General features: G+C 42.8%; 1 protein-coding gene across 1 annotated transcript; it reads left to right on the top strand.

The window, feature by feature from the left end:
- The first annotated feature begins 507 nt into the window (after positions 1-507).
- DACT1 (dishevelled binding antagonist of beta catenin 1) lies at positions 508-10,119 on the top strand. Its single transcript, XM_087448435.1, is given in 8 exon segments — positions 508-1,139; positions 3,353-3,485; positions 4,208-4,363; positions 7,216-8,254; positions 8,256-8,390; positions 8,392-8,448; positions 8,450-8,500; positions 8,502-10,119. Coding segments are annotated over 8 exon segments (2,379 nt in total). The 5' UTR covers positions 508-794; the 3' UTR covers positions 8,965-10,119.
- The last annotated feature ends 11,112 nt before the right edge of the window (positions 10,120-21,231 follow it).

Raw genomic sequence — 21,231 nt, 5'->3', positions numbered from 1 at the left:
GCAAGAAAACTAGGAGTTAAACAGTTTTAGAACAACGTTGCACTGTGCTTTATATTGCTTGCCTTTACAAGGGGGAGTCAGAAGCACCACACGCACACAAATTCTCTGCACTCGCAGTCCCTAGCTTGCTGAGGTGAAAGAAACCTACGTCGGTCTGAGTGGATCTGAGCGGTGGACGTGCGAGGAAAGGGTTAAGATTGTGTGCTGCGACTCGCTCGAGTTTCAGAAAGTTCTCTGGGGAGCCCCACCGCGGCGTCCCCCGCGGACCCTGCCTGCGAGGCCGACTGTAACAGGATGCTGGGGCCCGAGGCGCTCGCCCCTCGCTTTGTGCGATGGAAAAGAACCAATAAGGAACGAGGCAAAAACTGGGTGCAGTAAACCCGAAAAGGGGGCGAGGAGGCCCGCGGGAAGAGCGGGGGAGGAGCGAGGGAGGAGCCGGCGCGGAGCGGAGCGGCGCCCTGACAGGAGAGGGGCAGCCGGGGGAGCGGGCCTCGGAGCCAGGGGCCGGCGCGGGGAGGCGGGCGCCAGCCGGGGTGGCCGGGCCGCCGCGCGTGACGTAGCGCCGGGCAGGGCGTTATCAGCGGCGGGGCCGCGGCCAGGGACGCGCGGCGACAGCGGACGGCGCCGCCCCGGCCCGGACGGCTGCAGCCGGTGGCCGCGCGCGGCTCCCGAGCGCTGGTGGCCGCTGCGCCCGCCGCGGGGCGGCATGAGCCCGCGGCCGCGGCGCTAGCGCCCCGCTCCTCCGCCCGGCGGCCCGGCCGCGCTGACGGGGGCTCGCGGCGGGGTCGGGAGCCATGAAGCCGAGTCCGGCCGGGACGGCGAGGGAGCTGGAGCCGCAGGCGCCGGCCCGGGGCGAGCCGCGCGCGGCGGAGCCCGAGGGGCGCTGGCGGGAGAAGGGCGAGGCGGACACGGAGCGGCAGCGCACCCGCGAGCGGCAGGAGGCCACGCTGGCCGGGCTGGCCGAGCTGGAGTACCTGCGCCAGCGCCAGGAGCTGCTGGTCCGGGGCGCCCTGCGCGGCGCCGGGGCCGCGGGCGCGGCTGCGCCCCGCGCGGGGGAGCCGCCGGGGGAGGCGGCGCAGCGCAGCCGCCTGGAGGAGAAGTTCTTGGAGGAGAACATCTTGCTGCTGCGGAAGCAGTTGGTAGGTCGTGCCTGGAGGTGGGGCACGGCCGGCCCTGCAGAGGGGCCGAGGGTCGGGCAGGTGGCCTGGGGAGGGCGCGAGGGCGCCGGGGCTGGGGAAGTGCTCGCGTCGCTCGGGCCCCCGCCTTGCCTCCCGGCCCCATTCCCGCGTGTGCCCGCGGCGCCGGGCTGCCGACGCCCGCGCGTGTCTGGCGTGTGCCCGCTTTGTGTCAGGTGAGGGGCTGGCGACCCCGCGCGGAGGGCAGGGAGGGGGTGGCCGCTCTCCCCTCGTGCTCTGCCTTCGGGACTCTTGGAGTCGCCTGGTTGTGACCTTCGATCGTTCTGGTTAGACGAATGCACGCCCTCTCCCCGAAGGTCTGCAAACACTCATTTAAAATACCATTTCATTTGGAGGTCTTAGCTTCGTGTCCTCCCGCTGAGAGGGGACAAAAGCCGAGGAGGGGGCTTGTGGCGCGGTTAAGTGTCCGAGGCTGAATTTTCCGGGTACTCGGAAGCGCGCAGGGGGAGTCCGGCCCCTCCCAGGCTCTCCCCAGCACGCCAGCTCTTGCCTGGGCGGCTGCTTCATTCCAAATAGAAGCCCTTTGTATAACGCAGCTAAAACAGATGCGAAAGATGGAAATTTGGCTGGAGAAAGTGCCCCCTCCTCTCACATTTTCTACGTACGGCTGTCTGGGACGGGGGTGGAGGTGGGAGGACAGAGAACCTGCTCTCGGGGAGCGTTTATCTTATTGGATTTCTGTCAGCGTCCCAGCCATTCTCTGCCATCTTCATTAACGGGGAAGAAGAAGAACTTTGGTGCCTGAGGTATTGATGAACAGCTTTTGACCCCGCCTCAGAATAATGGCGGCAGCTTTGTTTCAGTGACCTCAAAAATGTAGTTTTGAAAACAGAAAAAAAAAAAAAAATCCTTTCCTGACCATGTGATACTATCTGAAACTAGACACATGCTGGATAATGTCCCTCCTACAATAAGGAGCATAGTGATGCTGTGTGGTTATTTGTCAAGTGTTGTCTTGTGTTATCTCTTTTCAGATAATTTCTCCTTTTTTTTGAGCATCAAAGTGCTTTTACTTGTTTGGTTCACTTTTGCTGAAGAAACTCATTCTAGTAAATAAGCATATGGTTTATGTCGCCAAGCTTTTTAAATCAAAGGACAGACAGGAGGAGTAGATATACATATGCATCTATTATGCACGGATATATGTATATGTACATCGTGGTTTGTGTGATATCTCTGTTTTGGTATTTAACTGTGTTTCTTTGGTAGCAGACCAGATTTGCGTGTAACATTGATTTGAGCCAATTTGTGCTGGTTGTGCCCAGGCATTGGCATTTTGTGCATTGTCTTCTACAATACCACCTTTTTGTCTTCATGAATCTCAAGATTGTGAGTGGCACATTCCTGTCGTCCCCTGGAGGGGAGCAAGGCAGCATGTCAGGAGAATTCCAGTTCAGTCAGTGTTTGTGGTACTATTTCCATTTGTAGGCTTGGCATTTGTGATTTGAACCAGATGCCTTTTTGAGTTCTTTTGCTTTTGCAGCAATAGGAAGCACTAGGTGGCGGTGCGAGTTAGCATTACAGATCTGTCACCTTTGGAAACCCGAGTTGAGTTCAAATCTTGATGGACCTTCCCTGGAGGGTTTTGGATTCTGCCAGCTCCCATTATCCTTGGCACTGGCTATTAGTATTCGTTTCTCACTTTCAAAGGCCCTAAGACTGATTAAACCCCACAAAGCAGCTAATAGAAAACAAAACTCTGCAGGATATTTGGCCAGAAAATCTCACCTCAGTAAGATTATAGTGTATTGTAGGAAATCTGTTACAGTCTGACTTCAAATTAAAGAGTCTACTGTGAAGTACTGTTTTGTAAAAAATTGGCTGTACACAGAGGATTTTAAAAAATCTCTGCGTTTTTTTCTTACTCTGCAAATAAAAAGTTTATATATATTAGTTGAAACTAAAAGCAAGTCTTGTTTTTATGAAGAAACTTTATATCACCATAAAATGTGAAAAAGTGGAATTAAACATAGGACATATTCTTGAAGTTTTTCTTTATTTTTATTTTCTTTATTTTACTGGTCATCTAGTAAAATTTTGGTTTTGGAAGATTTAGTGAACTCATCAGATAGTAATTTGAGTACTTAGAGCAGACTTGCTGGTTCTTTGTCACCAAAATATGTTCGTTTTTCCTTTCTCCATTTCTTCTTAATCAGAATTGTTTGAGGAGAAGAGATGCTGGTTTGTTGAATCAGTTGCAAGAACTCGACAAGCAGATAAGTGACCTGAGACTGGATGTAGAAAAGACATCTGAAGAGCACCTGGAGACAGACAGCAGGCCCAGCTCAGGTGAGTGTGTGAGCGCCAGGAGGGAATTCTGCACCCACGAGTTCTATGTCACTCCCTGTCCTCAGCATTCCCAGACCTGCAAATGGCAATGGAGTTTGTTTCCAGTGCAGAGAGAATACAAAAAGCAGTCTACCGTTCAATTGCATGAGAGGGAAATACAACCAGATGACAAAATTTTTGATAATGAGATTGATCTGACTTGAGTCCCTTGAGTTTAAAAATAAAAGCTTCTATTCAGATTTCTGTAAGAGCAGTCCTCCTCTGAAACTTGAGAAAGTCAGAACTGGGCTACAAAATTAGTCACACTTCAACTTCCTGAGACCACTTCAAAAGTTTTTTTTTTTTCTCCTTTTAAACCATTTGGCTCTGTTAATTGGGTTTTTCTCTTCAAGTTTTTCTTTCTGAAACATTCGTGATCAAGTTGAGGCTTTGACAAATCTAAGTCTCTTTCGTTGCACATCTTTAAAGGCGGGGTCAAGGAGGAAGGTCAGTTTGAGAGTGAGACTAACTTTGAAATGTACGGTAGCTATGGGCTCTTTGCCTTTTCCTGAGGATTGCTTGAAATAAAACCATAAAGTCAGGACACTAAATCCAGTGAACCAAAATTGTCCCCCCAAAAGTGCCTCTTTCCTATGTTTCCTAGATAATTGCCCCTTTTCCTTTTAAGCACAAATGTGTTACTGCTTGACATGAACTTATTCCAAATGGTGTTTTATTTGTAGGGTTTTATGAGCTGAGCGATGGGGCTTCAGGATCCCTTTCCAATTCCTCTAACTCGGTCTTCAGTGAGTGTTTATCCAGTTGTCATTCCAGCACCTGCTTTTGCAGCCCCTTGGAGGCAACCCTGACTATCTCAGATGGTTGCCCCAAATCTGCAGGTAAGTCTTTTTTAGAATTGATAGACATTTTTAATTGGAAGAGTTAAAGGCCCTTAAAGGTTATCTAGCTTCAACCCCTTTTACTGATGGAAAAACAAAGGCTCAGAGAATTTCATCAACTTGCTGCATTTAGTGCCATAGTTGCATCTACAACCAAGATGACCACTATTCCAGTCCTCTTTGGGTGCCACTTAGCTTTATATTCTGATGGCAGCAAGACAGCTTATCTTGGGAAATCCTATGCCAATATTGTAGGTGATTGAGCTCTGTTTCTGACCCTTTGCTGTTAGTTTAACTTGTTTGCATTTTCTTTGGAAACCACTGTGGATCTGCTTTTTCCTTTTAATCATTTAAAGCTAAAGCTTACATTAAGTTAAATATATCTGTCAGCCTGGCCAAGAGCTGCTTGGCACTTCAGGGAGCAGAGGCCCCTCTGTTTCTCCAGAATGCCTTGCATGATGGCAGCTCTTTTTTCTTTTAGCAGTTGGGTGGGATGAGGCCTCCCGAGGCCATGTGCCATTTTCCCCCATTTTGGACTATCCTTGCAGTGACCTCTAGAGAGAATCATGCTGCTGTTGGTACTAGAAGAGTTTCTGCATTTCCACTATGCGTTACACACTGTACTGCATTGTACGGCTTACATTTCTCTCCTTTGACTCCTCCTCACACTTCTGCAGGGTGCTGGTGGTGTTAGCTCCATTTTATGCATCAGAAACATGAGGCCTAGTGAGGTTAGGGAAGGTCATTTAAGGCTGCATAGCTAGTGAGTGGCAGAGGCAGGATCCAAGCTTGAGCCTAACTGCCAGGTCCATGTTTTTCCACCACACCAAGGGAATTCAGAAATTGTTGTGTTCAACCTTCTCAGTGAACAGAGGAGGGATGTGATTTTATATGCCGTTTGTGAGAGGCTCCTCTTCTGCTGAATGGCATAGTTGTTGCTGAAATGCAGGACTCCTTCCTTAGTTCTGCTTTACTGTGATTGCTCAGAAGGGCATAGAAAATGTGGAGGTTAGAGGAGCTGTAGGTGCTGGCACAAGCCACTGCACCCTCGGTTTGTCTGTGTTCTCCACTTGGGTATAAGGCTGAGTTTTTGAGATCTTGGCAATGCAAATATAACACTAAGCATCTGAGGCTGCTGATTGGCTGGTGTCTTTGTGTTTGTACAGTGTGTATTGTCAGCAGCAGTCATTTGAGGGAGCACAGATCTGTGTTATCTAGTGTCTGCGCCTCAAGTTCATGGGTAACTACTCCCCTCACTCTGCAGATCTGGTTTCAGGGGGAAACTTTATAAACCCATTAAAATCTCTCTGGTATAGGTTCTCCTTGAAGACAGACCCCTGCTCTCCCAAATGCCACATCCTCACATAATTGACATAGTTGGGCTGGACGTTGGGGGCTGAGATACCTGTTTTGTTCCTTTACTCTAAGTAGGGAAAAGGGATGAATGGTGAAGTGTAGGTAAATGTGGCTTTAAGCAAGGCAAGGATGGGGCTCAGGGTAGTGGAGGAGGAGGGATGGGCAAGGATGTTAGCTAGACAGGTTTCCGTTTCTTACAAGCTATTTATTGGGAGTGGGGGTGGGAAGTGGGGACACGGCACTTTTATAATAGTCTTTTCTTTACAAATGAATCAGATCAATTTTGGGTGTAGACTATATTTTCCTTGAGACTACTAATTATCATTGAAATTCATGGAGCTTTCCCTTAAATGAAACAATTAACATAGAATCTGGCACATAGCAGGTTTTCAATATTTGAGTGAATAAATATAATTATAATGGAGGACAAATTAAATAATGACAAAAACTGATTTTTCTCTAACTGAAGGTCATTAAAGGGATTTGATATGTATAATAGTCGCCAAGATAAGAGATCAAAATCATTTAATTAAGCAAGAAAGCTTGATTTCATTGTATTTTGGCATCTACATTTTGAGTTGTAGGAAATTTATTTAATCAATCTATCTACTACTCAATCTTTTAAAACCTTATCAAGAATTCCTTCTGATTAAAAAAAAATACTGTTTTATTCTTTAGTGTCACTATTGAAAATATAAGGTCATTATTTTTTAAATTTGGCTAGTCTCTACTGAAATTTGATCAGTTTCTCTGGCCTTTCAATGAAGTTATACTCGAACATGTATCAATAAAAATTAGGTCTAAAAAAATGCAAAATGAGGAGAAAGCCCACAGAAAGTATAATTTATCTGTATTTTAAAGGGAAACCAGGAAGAGAACACAGATGGGAGAGTAACCTAGAGAAAGAATGACTCAAAAAACATTTATTTTTCCAGTTATAAATGCAGTACATATTTATTGAAAATTTAGAAAATAGAAAATAAAGAAGAAAGTAAACATTACTTGCTTTCCTACCACACTGGGATGCTACTATTAGCATCTTGGTATGCTTCATCTCAGACTTTTTCTTTGCATATACACAACTAATAAAATTATAATCATACTCTGGTATTATATCATGATTTTCACTAAACTTCAAAGTGTTTTCCCCATATTATTCAATATTTGAAAGCTTTTTAAATGGCTGAACATTTTTCCTTCAGAGGATATATTATATCTTGTTAAACATTTCTTTGTTAAATATTTTTCCCCTCATCCTAGTGGAGTATTTTTTAATTCTTTGGCATTCTCTCTCTCCCCATGAATTGTCTTCATAAAAATTGGCCAGAGTCAAGCTGGTGCTGGTCAATTCATTTCTTCAGAGTGTACCTTTAAATGTTTTTCAGATCTCATAGGATGGTTGGAATGTAAAGCAGGCCACTGTGAAGACCAGGCCTCAGCGGCAGTTTGCCGTTCCCCCTCCACACCACAATTTAATTCCCTTGATGTCATTGCAGATGTGAATCCCAAGTACCAGTGTGATCTGGTGTCTAAAAACGGGAATGACGTGTATCGCTATCCCAGTCCACTTCACGCCGTGGCCGTGCAGAGTCCAATGTTTCTCCTTTGCTTGACCGGCAACCCTCTGAGGGAAGAAGAGAGGCTCGGTAACCATGCCAATGACATTTGTGTCGGACCTCAGCTGGACACCATCAAGACAGACACTTCCTTACGATCGCCAAGCAGCTTGTGGTCTGCTCCCCACCCTTCATCCAGTAAGAAAATGGATGGCTACATTCTGAGCCTTGTCCAGAAGAAAACACACCCTGTAAGGACCAACAAACCGAGAACCAGTGTGAACGCGGACCCCAGCAAGGGGCTTCTGAGGAACGGCAGCGTTTGTGTCAGAGTGACTGGGGGCGTCTCGCAGGGCAATAGTGGGAACCCTAAGAATTCTAAACAGGCGCCTTTGCCCTCTGGTGGAATCCCCTGTTTGGACAATGGGACATTCTCCCCACTGAAGCAGTGGTCAAAAGAATCGAAGGCAGAACAACTGGAAAGCAAGAGGCTGCCCCCGCCAGAGTGCTGCTTGCCAGGCGCCGCCACTGACCTTCAGAGTAAGCATCTGCCCAAAAATGCCAAGCCAGCCTCCCAGGACCATGGTCGGTGTCCCACCGCTGCGACAGGGGAGTCCCCTAAAGAAAGCAGTCAGATCCCAGCTGCCCCTCCAAAAGAGAGCCCTGGGCGGGTCCCCGCCCCGCTGCAGGAGAGCAAAGTGGTCCAGCCGCTGAAGAAGGCGTCCCAGAAAAGCAGCCTGCAGGCCGCCCCTGCGGCGGCGCCCCCTGCGGGCCCCGCTGCGCTGCTCTCGTCAGCCTTCCCGGGGGGCGAGCGGCCGGCCCTGGATCTCAAGAGCGAGGGCTCTTCTTCGCAGAGCCTCGAGGAAGGGCCTCCGGGGAGGGCGCCGTGCGTCCCGGGGCCGCAGCCCGGCGTCAGGCCGCCCCGGGGCAGCCGGGCCATGGCCCCGAAGCCCCGGGCGCAGGCCCTGCACGGGCCCGAGGGCGCTGCCCGCCGTGAGGGAGAGAACCAGCGGCCGCCAAGAAGGTCGGCCGCCCGGCGCCGCGGATACAAACAGGAAGCTCAGGAAGGCCTCGGCCAAGGGCCGCAAGGGCGGCGGCCAGGCCGAGGCGGCGCTCCGGGCGGCCGCTGGGCGCCGGGCACCGGGCTGGGGCAGGGCGCACGGGCACGCGGCGCGGCGCTGCTGGCCAAGCCCAGGCACAAGCGGACCGACTCGCGGCGCTGGCGGCGCCGCCGAGGCGTCCTACGAGGAGGCGCTGCGCAGGGCCCGGCGCGGCCGCCGCGGGAGCGCGGGCCTGTACGCGGCGCCGCCGCCCTTCGCCAGCCCCTACGCCTGCGCGGCCAGCGACTCCGAGTACTCGGCCGAGTGCGAGTCCCTCTTCCACTCCACCGTGCTGGACACCAGCGAGGACGAGCGCAGCAATTACACCACCAACTGCTTCGGCGACAGCGAGTCCAGCGTGAGCGAGGGCGACTTTGTGGGCGAGAGCACCAGCACCAGCGACTCCGAAGAAAGCGGGGGCTTCATGTGGTCGCAGTTCGTGCAGACCCTCCCTCTCCAGGCGGTCCCAGCCGCCGACCTGCACGGCAACCCCGCCAAAACCTTCGTCAAAATCAAGGCCTCACACACCCTCAAGAGGAAAATCCTGCGATTTCGGTCTGGCTCCTTGAAACTGATGACGACCGTCTGAGTAACATCATTGGTGTAGAAAGTGTTTTTTCCTAGTTGCTGAAGAACAGGTGGCGTCTTAGTTTTTGTGTCATAATTTCACGGAATGCTTTCCTTTTGTTAAAATAAAACCGAGGTAAATTATGTCTCATCTTCGTCATGTGTGGACACTAGTGCCTTGAATGGAAGGTAAAGAATGTTTTGCTGGTTAGAAGTAAATACCGAGTTTTTAATGGTGGTGATAGTGAAGGAATTTTGTGGTATCAGGTGATTTTTACTTTAAATGTTCTGAGCATCTGTGAAGGCGCGGGTTTTGATGTTCAAGTCTGGTTGGGATGAGACCTTTTGATCTGAAGGTCAGGTAAATGGAATTTCAGGACACACATTTGCTTCTTGGTTCTTTAGGGCAGTGTCTCCATGAGGGTTTTTCTGTGGAGGGGCATTACGTACACCTGTGTGAAGTAGGTACGAGGGACAGTCATTGTTTTCTGTAATTTTTTTATATAGTCTACATCTCTCAAATGTATCCCAATTCTGTTTTCTTCTCAGAACTGTTTGACTTACTGGACTCAGAACTTGAAGACCAGACCCTAAATCCAGAGAGCTGGTGACCTGGATAGGGAGCTGGTAATATCTTAAAAGGATTCACTAAAACTTCTGCCACACTTGGTGCCTAGGCCCTGGTTATAGTAACCCCTTCTAGGGCCATTTATCCACCATTTTGATGCCTTTCTCCTTCTCCCTAATTTGCAGCAGATCCAACCATTCTTCCCTTGGAGGACTTGCCTTTGGGATAAAATTTTGGCCATTGGGTACAGAGAAATTCCCTCTTAATGAAGTAACCCTTGGGCATGACTCCAAGCCCGGAATTGCTCACTGAGCGCTGTACCACCTAAGCATTGGCCCGAACACACTAGTGCAATCCAGTCCAGATTGGACCACTCACCCTGTCTGGAAGGGCTTTTTTTTAAAAAGAAAACTTTTTGGTAAACAGTGTTGTGTAAAATTGCCTTTTTTATACCAATATATGCATGTTTTTTGCATGGGTAGTATTTGTTTTGATATTCCTGTTGATGTTAAATTGCTGTATGATATAAACAGTATGTGTTTTTATATATCATTGTGTAAATTTAATATAACACATTATATACTGTAATAAACCATTTGTTTTACTGCTGTTAAGTTTGTTATTTGGGTATAAAACCAGATGTTTACACCTATAAATCTTGTGCTGGTTATTGTGGGTTTTATATTAGGCCTATTCTAGCTTTAAAATATTACTTGCAATAATTAAGGCAGGTTTTAGGAGCATTCTTCAAGTGGATGGCGAGTAAGCAAATGAGGAAAAGCAAACCACTTCTTTAAAATACTTAAGGTACTTTAAAATTGAAGGTAAGTTTTTTTTTTTTTTCCTGAGAAAGATTCACCCTGAGCTAATGTCTGTTGCCAGTTTTCCTCTTTTTTTCCTCCCCCTCCCCAAAGTCCCAGTACATAGTTGTATATTCTAGTTGTAAGTCCTTCTAGTTCTTCTGTGTGAGCCATGGCCACAGCATGGCTACTGACAGACAAGTGGTGTGGTTCCGCACCCGGGAACTGAACCCAGGGTGCCGAAGCAGAGAGCGAGGTACTTTTAACCACTAGGCCATCAGGGCTGGCTCAAATTTAAGGTAAATTTGATAGATGTCTTCTAAGGAAAATATTTCTGAGAAGAGCACCCATCCCCAAACTTTTTAGTATAAAAAATTTCCAACCTGGAAAAGTCGAAAGGATAGTACAATAAACACCTGTGTAGCCACCGCCTAGATTCCACAATTGCTAACATTTTGCCAAGCTTGCTTTAACTCTCTTTATGTATTTATTAGGCTAAACCATATTGCTAGTTTTGTAGGTCAAAGACAGATTTTGGCAATCCTCCCTTTCCCAGCTATACTGCTGGACTATTTTAAAGTAAATTTCATGATATTTCACTTCTAAAAACTTAAGCATGTACTTCCTAAGAACAAGGAGATTTTCCCACATAACCACAATATCATGATCACACCTAAGGAAAACTGACAATAATTTTTAGTATCATCAAATATTTAATCTCTTCAAATTTTCCAAGAGTTTTTTAATAGCAGCTTCCCCCATTCCCCCAACCAGGAATCAGTCAATGTTATGCATTGCATTTGGTTGTAGATCTCCAGTCTTTTTAGTCTAGACTGGTCTCCCCACATTTTTTTTAATGACATTGGGTTTTTAAAGTCAGGATAGTTGTCTTGTAGGAGGGCCCACGTTCTGGATTTGGTTGGTTCCTTATGTTGTCTTTTAACATCTTCTAGTCCCCCTGTTTCCTATAAACTGTGTAAGGCCTGACTGGATTCGAGTTAAACATTCTTGACAAGAAGATTTCACTAGTGATCTTAGGTACTTTTATTGCTTCACATCAAGAACTTAATATCAGGTTGCCTTGCTATTACTGAATTTAAGAGTGATCCCTTGGTGAGCAGAGATTTCTCCATTATAAAGGTTTTTTTTTTTTCTCTCTCTTTGCAAATGGTTAGTATTTGTGGGTGATTCTTTGGTGCTGTGTGGATATCCTGTTCTTTACAACCTTCCACTTAATGCCTTTAGTTTACCTTGCTGATCCTTGCCTTGGGGATGCAAAATGGGAGTTTTCTAAATATCCTTCCTTCTGCTTAAAAAAGAACTTTCCTTATTTTTTTCCTTTTCTTTTTTTGAATATCACTGTGGACTCGGATTTTTATTCATTTGATATCTTACAATCACTTACAGTTATTATTCTTTTAATGCTCAACATATCCCAAATTTGGCCAGTGGGAGGATAAATTTTGTTAAAAGGAAACTGTAGAATCAGCTCAGTCTCATAATTCATATATTTAATATGAAATGTGCTCAATTAAAACAAATTTTTCAAATGCTAGATTTCAATGCAACAAAAATCACTTAATTACCTGTTTTTTGATTCTGTCTTGGAAATTTTCTCTTTTCCTATACTTCATATACCTCTTATCTCTAAGAAGGCTTTTAACTTTGGAACGCAGCAAATTATTTCTCCATGGCTTGTAAAGGTCAGACATCTTTTTTTTTCAACAAGACACTTTTTTTTCAGCAAGACATCTTTTTAGCAAGACATCTCAGAGAATTCAATTCTTCAAAATGTTGTAGAGTTGCTAGTCTTTTGGTATTGATATGTTTTTATATATGCAACCAGTCATTCTGCTTTGACTAGAATTTCTTTGATTACCTGATTAAATCTAAGCCAAGTGCAAGCGAGGGATGATCTCACCATCTTTTCTAAGGCTGTGATCCAATCTCTTTGGGTGCAGGATATAAAGTTTATCCTGTGAGGCAACTGTGACCTGCAGTTATTTCTTGAATCGTTTCCAAATTGTTCTCAATGAGCATTATTCTCGGAAGGGGACGCTTTTTGAAAACCGGCTTCTGAATAATTACATTTTAAGTGACAGAACGCCAAACGAAGAGAAGCGTGAAAAACAGGATTTTCACAGAACCCTGGGTTTGGCCTCCTCTGTCTGTTGCTTGACTTACCTGTAGCTGGCAGTTGTACTGCATTCGGAAAATTGGGTTTTGTTCATTATTTTCAATGACAAAATAGCTGCTATTGTTGTTGCAAACAAAAGAGTTCTTTAAAATAGTTTCCTTTATTTAAATAAATTACAAATGCTCATTGTCAAAAAAGAAAAAATATATCTGAACAAAGCACAGGTGTTTAAACTCTTCTCTCTTCTCCTTAAATCCTATTCTTCAATAAATTTGGTATGTATATTTCCATACTCTGTTATATATACATAAAAATATATAATCTTTACATTTTTTCTTCAAAACGAAGTCTCAATCTATATGTATTAATTTGTAACTTGATTCCTTCATTTCATGGACCTATATAGTGGGTATAATTCCCAGTTCTTTTTAATGGGGTTCCAAGTGTTTCCTCACTGAGGAAAAAGGCACTAGATTTTATGGGCTACTTGTTTGCCTTGCTTAGAAAGATTCCAATATTTAGCAACAAAAGTGTTACCCAAGTGCCATACATTTGCACACTTATTGCCTTTCTAGTTTTCTCACGTATTTTGTTATTTTGTATTATGAGCTCACTCTCAGTGGGGTATTATTGGGGAAATCCTGTGAGGCTTGATTAAGGATTTTGCCATACCAAGAAGCTTTGTGTTTTTTCTGCCAGGCACCTCAAGGACATTTCCAGGCTGGACAACCTTTTAAGTTAATTTCTCTATTTTGGGGTTACCTGACTACAGAGGTAGTATAAATTCAAATCCTAAACCACAAGAAGATAGGCTGTGGTTACATGTTCTCAGAGGAGACCTTTCCCAAGGCAGAAGAGCTTCCTTATTTTCATCCTGGGCCAGAAAGCAGGGTTTTTTTTCTTGGACCAACCTTGCACTGAGGGTGTAGCCCTTCAGTGCTCCCAGGAATATGGGGAAGTCTCAGTTCCAAATTCTGCCCTGTGAGGGCCAACTCCTTGTCCCTGAGGCCTGTTTAAACCAAACCCCTTGCTTAAGGGACCAACAACCTCTCCCCCTGCTCTCCAAGGGTAGACCAAACTTGGTTGCCTTTCTTTCTAGTGGAATCAATATACACTTAAGAGGATGTTTGTTAATAGTTTATCCATCATTTCTAAATGTTTTACAGTGAGATGACTAGGTTATCTAGCCCACCGTATAGCTGGAAACAAACACCAGAGAGCTCTTTGTTGCCTTTGCCGATAGTTGGATTTTCCTTTCCTCCTTTTATTTTTGGTACAATTTTATTGAGACACAATTGTAGTACAGTAAAATGCACATATTTGAACTGTACAATTTGATCAGTCTTGACACGCGTATACACCTGCATAACCACCACAATCAATATAACAAATGTTTTAATCCTTCCAAAAGTTTCCTTGAGACCCTTTGTAGTCCATCTCTTCCTCCACCATGTTCCCCAGGCAATATATTTTCTAGAATTCTATATTTTCTAGAATTCTATATAAATGAAATTAAACAGCGTGTACATTTTTTTGCCCAAATTTTCATTCTGCATAATGGTTTTAAGATTTGTCCATGTTGTTTCATGTCTCAGTAGTTCATTCTTTTTTATTGCTGAATTGTATTCCTTTGTATAGATATATAACAATTTGTTTATCCCATTTACTTGTTGACAGACAGTTGGGTTGTTTCCAGCTTGAGTCTATTACAAATAAGCCGTGAAGAGCATTCACACACAGGTCTTTGTGTGGATAGATGTCTTTGTTTCTCTTGGGCAAATACTCAGGAGTGGGATGCCTTGGTCTGATGGTAGGGCATATGTTTAACTTTTTTAGAAATTGCAAAAAATTGCAAAAAATGGTACTGATTGTACCATTTTACATTCCTACCGGCAATGTATAAGAGTTTCGTTTGCTCCATGTCCTCCCTATCATTTGGCCTGCTCAGTCTTTAAAATTGTAGCCAATTTAATGGATGTGTAATGGTATCTCATTGTGGTTTTAATTTGAATTTCCCTGATAACTAATGATGATGAGAATCTTTTCATGTGCTTATTGGCCATCTGTATATCTTCTTTGGTGAAGAGTCTATTCAAATAGTTTGTCCATTTAAAAAATTGAGTTGTTGGGCTTATTGAGTTGTAAGAGTTTTTTTTTTTAATTTTATAAATTCCATGTAAAAGCCCTTTGATATATGTTGTGAATCTTTTCTCCCAGTCTGTGGCTTGCCTTCTCACTTTCTTAATGATGCCTTATGAAGAACAAAAGTTTTTAATTTTGATCAAGTACAATTTTCTACTTTTTCTTTTACAGTTTGTGATTTTGGTGTCCCATCTAGGAAACCTTTGCCTATTCCAAGGTTGCAGAGATTCTCTCCTATGCTTTCTTCTAGAAGTTTATGGTTTTGGGTTTACATATAGGTCAATGATCTAGTTTGAGTTAATTTTGGGGTATGATGTGGAATAAGTCTAGATGCTCAATTTTTTTGAACAGATATTTAGTTGGTCTAGCACTTTTTTTTAAAAATTTTTTGTTTATTGCAGTAACATTGGTTTATGACATTGTAAAAATTTCAGGTGTACATCATTGTACTTCTATTTCTGCATAGATTACCTCATGTTCACCACCAAAATACTAGTTACAACCCATCACCACACACATGTACCGAATTATCCCTTTCACCCTCCTCCCTCCCCCCTTCCCCTCTGGTAACCACCAATCCAATCTCTGTCCCTATGTGTTTGTTTATTGTTGTTATTATCTACTACTTAATGAAGGAAATCATACGGTATTTGACCTTCTCCCTCTGACTTATTTCACTTTGCATTATACCCTCAATGTCCACCCATGTTGTCACAAATGGCTGGATTTCATCGTTTCTTATGGATGAGTAGTATTCCATTTTTGTATATATACCACATCTTCTTTATCCATTCGTCCCTTGATGGGCACTTAGGTTGCTTCCAAGTCTTGGCTATTGTGAATAACGCTGCAATGAACACAGGGGTGCATGTACCTTTACAAATTGGTGTTTTCAAGTTCTTTGGATAAATACCCAGCAGTGGAATAGCTGGATCATATGGTAGTTCTATCCTTGATTTTTATTTAGTTGGTCTAGCACTATTTATTGAAATAACTTTCCCTTCTCAATTGGCACCTTTGTAAATAAAACCAATTGACATATGTATCTCTTTCTGGATTCTACTCTGTTTCATTTATCTATGTGACTATCTTTTCTTCCCCCCCAAAGCCCGAGTAGATAGTTGTATGTCATAGCTGCACATCCTTCTAGTTGCTGTATGTGGGACACGGCCTCAGCATGGCCAAAGAAGCAGTGCATGGGTGCGTGCCTGGGATCCGAACCTGGGCCACCAGCAGAGGAGCGCGCACACGTAACCGCTAAGCCACAGGGCTGGTCCTATGTGCCTATTTTTCACCAATACCAAACTGTCTTGATTTTTGTAGCTTTATAGTAAGTATTGAAATCAGATAGGGCAAGTCCTTCAACTTTGCTTTTCTCTTTCTCCTTCTTATTCTTAATTCCTTTGATTATTCTAGATCCTTTGCATTATCATGTAAATTTTAGAATCAGGTTGTCAATTTTTAAGAAAAACAAATCTTGCTGAACATTTTATTGGTATCACATAGAGTATAGTTCACTGTAGAGATATTGACTGCCATCTTAAAAATAATGAGTCTTTCAATCTGTAAGTATGCTAGGTCTTTCCATTTATTTAGGTCGTCTTTAATTTTCTTCAGCAGTGTTTTGTAGTTTTTAGTGTAGAGGTCTTTGTCATCTTTCGTTAGATTTATTCCTAAGTATTTTATGATTTTTGGTGATACTGTAAATAGAAGTCTTGAAAATTTCATTTTCCAATTGTTTGCTGGTGGTATATAGCGATACAATTCATATTTTATATTAATCTTGACCCCTGCACCTTGCTAAATTCATTTATTAGTTTTAGTAATTGTTTTGTAGAATTCCAATCCTAGACTTTTTGATATTGTCCTAAAGGTATGGAAAACTTTGTTCATTTTTTTTCAATCCTTTCTCTCTGTTCTTCAGTTTGGATAACTTCTATTGATCTATCTTCATTTTCCTTTGTTATTTATGTTCTGCTATTAAGCCTAGCCAATGAATTTTATTTTTAAATTTCAGATATTGTATTTTTCAGTTCTAAAGTCTGCATTTTTTTTTTTTTTAGTTTCTATTTCTCTACTGAGAATTTCTATCTTTTCATTCATTTCAAATGTGTTTTCCTTTACCTCATGGAGCATACTTATAGTGGCTCTTTTAAAGTCCCTGTTTGATAGTTTCAACATTTAGGTCATCTTGAGGTTGGCATCTGTTGATTGTTTTTTCTGTGAGAATTGGCCACATTTTCCTGTTTCTTTGGTTGTCAAGTAATTTTAGATTGTGTTCTGAACATTGTCAATGTAATATTGTATGGTTCTGAGACCTTTCATAATCCTCGGGAGAATGTTGATGCTTTTGCGTTAGCAGGCAGCCAACCCAGTTAGGCTCTGACCCTAAGTTCTTCTCACCTTTGTGGGCAGTGGTTTAAACCTCAGTTCAATTAGATAAGCCTTTGCTGTGCCGCTTTGGGTCTGTCCTGCACATGCGTAGTTCAGGGGTTACTCTGAGACTTATGCAGGTGGTTCATATCTCATTTAAATTCTCAAAGTCTTTGCTATTTTAGTTTGAGTCTGTGCCTTGCATGCTTGGCTCAGATGTTAGACTGAGCCAAGAGTTTATACATAGAATTAGAGGACTCCTTTCTCTAGTTCTTTCCCCTCTGGGATTTCTCCCACTCACTCTACCCCACAGGGTGAACATTTCCTGGTTCCTCTGGCTAGAGACATGTTTCTATTGGAATTTTAGTTGCCTATAGCACATACTGCTCTGAAACTGGGGCCTGCCCTCAGGATAAAGGCTGCATGAGAAAAGAAAAAAAAAAAAAAGAAAAGTCACCCATCCCCTGAAATCCATCTGCTTTTGTTTCCTTTCACAGTCCTCAAGTAGTTTTTTCTCCCTATGTTTTTGTCAGTTTTTAGTTGTAATCAGTAGGAGGGATAGGCTTTAGTGGGATCACACTGTCAAGGCAGAACCAGAGTCTGCTGACCCATTTAGTTTTGATATGGATAGAATTAAAAACCCCTGCAGGGTCCTGCAAGCGAGCCAATCGTGTGCTTCCTCACAGTTCTTCACTCGACTCTGAAGAACATACGCAGACATTCTGTGTTCTGGTTTTTAAATCTCATGTAATAGTAAGTCGTTAAAATCAAGGAAATCCTTTATCAATGTCAAAGAGGGTGTGTTTAGGATTGGCACAGTCAATTTCATTTTGCCTTTTTCTAGGTGCAAAGGTTTAATTTGGAGGGTAGAGGGGAGCTGTATAATTATTTAGTTTTATACGATTCTTTCTTTTGGGGCTAAGAAAAAAATAACATTCTCTACACATATGTGTATTGCTTGAAATGTGGCATAAAAGTGACTTTTCTTTCCTTGGGAGTCATTTTGTTTAGTTTCAAACTTGTTACTTTTAATTATTTACGTGATCATCATATCTCTGACTATAACAGAAATACGGTATATAATTACACTTTTGAAAATGGTGATTTACTCCTTGGCCCACATTGGTTTTTTGGAGCTGCTACAAGCTATCGGTTAAACATAAGGAGGAGCAGCATGGAGCCCAGAGCTGATTCAGAGAATTATTTTAATTTGAGGACTGTTGCTCAGGTAAATAACAGCTGCTTTGGAATCATTCCAGCTGAAGCGATCAATGAATAATTTACCTCTATATTTAACTATAACAGATGAATATTTCAGGGTTACCAAAATATAAAAAATGTCTTAAATATCACTAGTTCACCTAGCTGTTACATTTTAAATGGAATGCTATACACAGATACTAGGATGTAGACTTTCAGCCTGGAGAATTTTGTTGGGAGATTGTGACTAATGATGGGCAACATCAAAATGATCAGAGCGGGCCGGCCCCGTGGCTTAGCGGTTAAGTGAGTGCGCTCCGCTGCTGGCGGCCCGGGTTCAGATCCCGGGCGCGCACCGACGCACTGCTTCTCCGGCCATGCTGAGGCCGTGTCCCACATATGGCAAGTAGAAGGACGTGCAGCTATGACGTACAACTGTCTACTGGGGCTTTGGGGGAAAAATAAATAAATTAAATTATAAAAAAAAAAATGATCAGAGCATGAATTTGGTTTTGGTAAACAACCTTAAAATCTATTTATTTATCAAAATCTTATGCAAAATCTTAAGCCTTTGAACTGGCAAACTTGGGCAGGGAATCTTGCAAGAGCAATTTTTTCCCATAGGATTTTCTTTTTGAATTTATATTCCTTGCTTAAGAGGAGGCTAGTCCCACATTTCTGGCTTTCTAATGGGTTCTGGCATTCTTTTCTGAATATCGTAACTTAGCCAGAACCAGGAAATGCAGAGGTCTATTTTTAAAACTGAGGGGATCTTTTTTTTAATTGAAAATAATCTCTTATAATTACAAACACAGTATGTGTATTATAGAAAGTAAAAGAAAAAAATAAGCAAAAAATAAGAATATAAAAACACTATTTTTATTATCCAGAGATGAATCTTGCCAACCCTTCATCGTATATCCTTCCAGATCCCCTTCCAGTTATGTATATATGTATTTTTGTTTGTAGAACGAGATCACACCTTACTTGCTATTTTGCCACTTGAGTTTTAAAGTCAAGGATCTCTGCTTTTCCACGTAAATGAATTTTTATCTTATCTAATACCCAGTCCACATTCACCTTTCCCCGACTGTTTAGAGGAACTTTAAAAAAAATTTAAAAATTAAATTCAAAATCAATCCTTGATAACTAAGGATGGTATTCTAAATATTTGCCTGAATTGGTTTGATTCAGAGAATTCATGGGAGGTGGTTGGCAAGCCTGATAGTTGGTATCTCTAATCATATGGTCAATCTGCCATATAGATTAATTGATTCTGATCACAGCTATAGAGTTACCAAAATCAAAGATGAACTTGTACGCTGGTGAATTCAGGGACTGGAATGACACCCATTCTGTCAAGAAGTTCTTTTTTTTTTTTTTTTTTGTGAGGAAGATCAACCCTGAGCTAACATCCATGCTAATCCTCCTCTTTTTGCTGAGGAAGACCAGCTCTGAGCTAACATCTATTGCCAATCCTCCTCTTTTTTTTCCCCCAAAGCCCCAGTAGATAGTTGTATGTCATAGTTGCACATCCTTCTAGTTGCTGTATGTGGGACGTGGCCTCAGCATGGCTGGAGAAGCGGTGCGTTGGTGCGCGCCCCGGATCTGAACCCGGGCCGCCAGTAGCAGAGCGCGCGCACTTACCCGCTAAGCCACAGGGCCGGCCCTGTCAAGAAGTTCTTAATGGGAATGAAAAAATATAGGTTCCTAACGTGAGGAATGTAGCAGTGCTTGTGTTTGCTGCACTTTGCTTTCTTTTGTGTTACTTCAGATTACTCTAATTCCTGACCATTAGAGTGTACCCCATAAATGAGTTTTTTGAGTTTTGCCCCTAAATGATATCCCATGTCAGGAAAGAGTTACAATGATTCCCAAAGAGCCAAAACCAGTCCAAGGGAGGAACATTCTTTCTCTGGAATCTCATCAGTTGATATTTAGAGGAAAGGATTTAGAGGCTGAAAATATGGCTCATTGCCTGAGACACACATATTTTATTCTTAAGAAACACATTTCTGGAAGAGTAGCACTATAACATTTAGATAACTGTGCCTAATTTTCTTTTTGTCTTCACACCCAAGTTGTAATTATAAAAGTTATTTAAAACTTACATATTAAATAAAATTTTACGAATAGAGAAAAAAGGCAAATCACCACTACTTTACCTTCTTAATCAATTATTAGCATTTTGATGTGGTTCCTCCAACTATTTTTTCTTTGCATATGCCATAGTTGCTATCATATACTTATACACATATATATGAACAACACATACACATATATACTTGTATATCAGTCTATACCATCCTTATATATATTTTTATATATACATATAAGTATATAAGTATACACCACATGTATTATATGTACATAAATGTATGTACCTAGCAACAGTCAAGTATTCTTCTCTGATTACTATAGTCTTTCTAATCAGCATTTTGTAATGGTTACATAATATTTTATTGTGGTGTTCAATAATTTATTTAGCCATTCCTCTCACGATGGAAATTTATTTTGTTTCAGTTCAGGACCCAGTGTCTCCTGGCCCACCCACCAACTGCGCCTGAGATGCTCTGTGATGTTCTTCCTTCCTTTCCCCACCTGTTCTCAGGGCATCTCTCCAGGATCCACATCCTAGAATGTTTCCTCAAGGAGCCTGATCTCAGAGGTCAAGATTCATTTTGGCTCTCTTGCTCTGCTCTACCCTGATGTACTTGACATTTTGAACTATTCCTTCTTGTAAGTCTGCCTTGCCAGGAAGTTGGGCTTAAGTTCTCCATTCTTCTCTGCCTCTTCCCAACCCTGTCTGCATCTTCCCAGCTAGTCCTGGGCTTAGAGATCTTGGCTTGGGCCAGAGTGCTAGGCCTCAGCTAGACTTTGGATGGAAGTCAAGGTGGCAGGGAAAGGTCACAATCTCTGGTTTGTGCCCATTATAAATGACTCTGGGATGAGCATTTTTTTTGTAAAATTTTCCCTCATACTTAGGATTATTTTCTTAGGATAGAATCCCAGAAATGGAATTACTGGATTAAAAACTATGACTATTTTTAAAGCTGTTAATATTTGTTG

Source organism: Ceratotherium simum, chromosome 24 (genome assembly GCF_057802395.1).
Source record: "Ceratotherium simum simum isolate JZ-2026a chromosome 24, ASM5780239v1, whole genome shotgun sequence".
Lineage (NCBI taxonomy): Eukaryota > Metazoa > Chordata > Mammalia > Perissodactyla > Rhinocerotidae > Ceratotherium > Ceratotherium simum.
The sequence above is the reverse complement of the archived record's forward strand: the minus strand, read 5'-3'. Positions and strand labels throughout refer to the sequence as shown.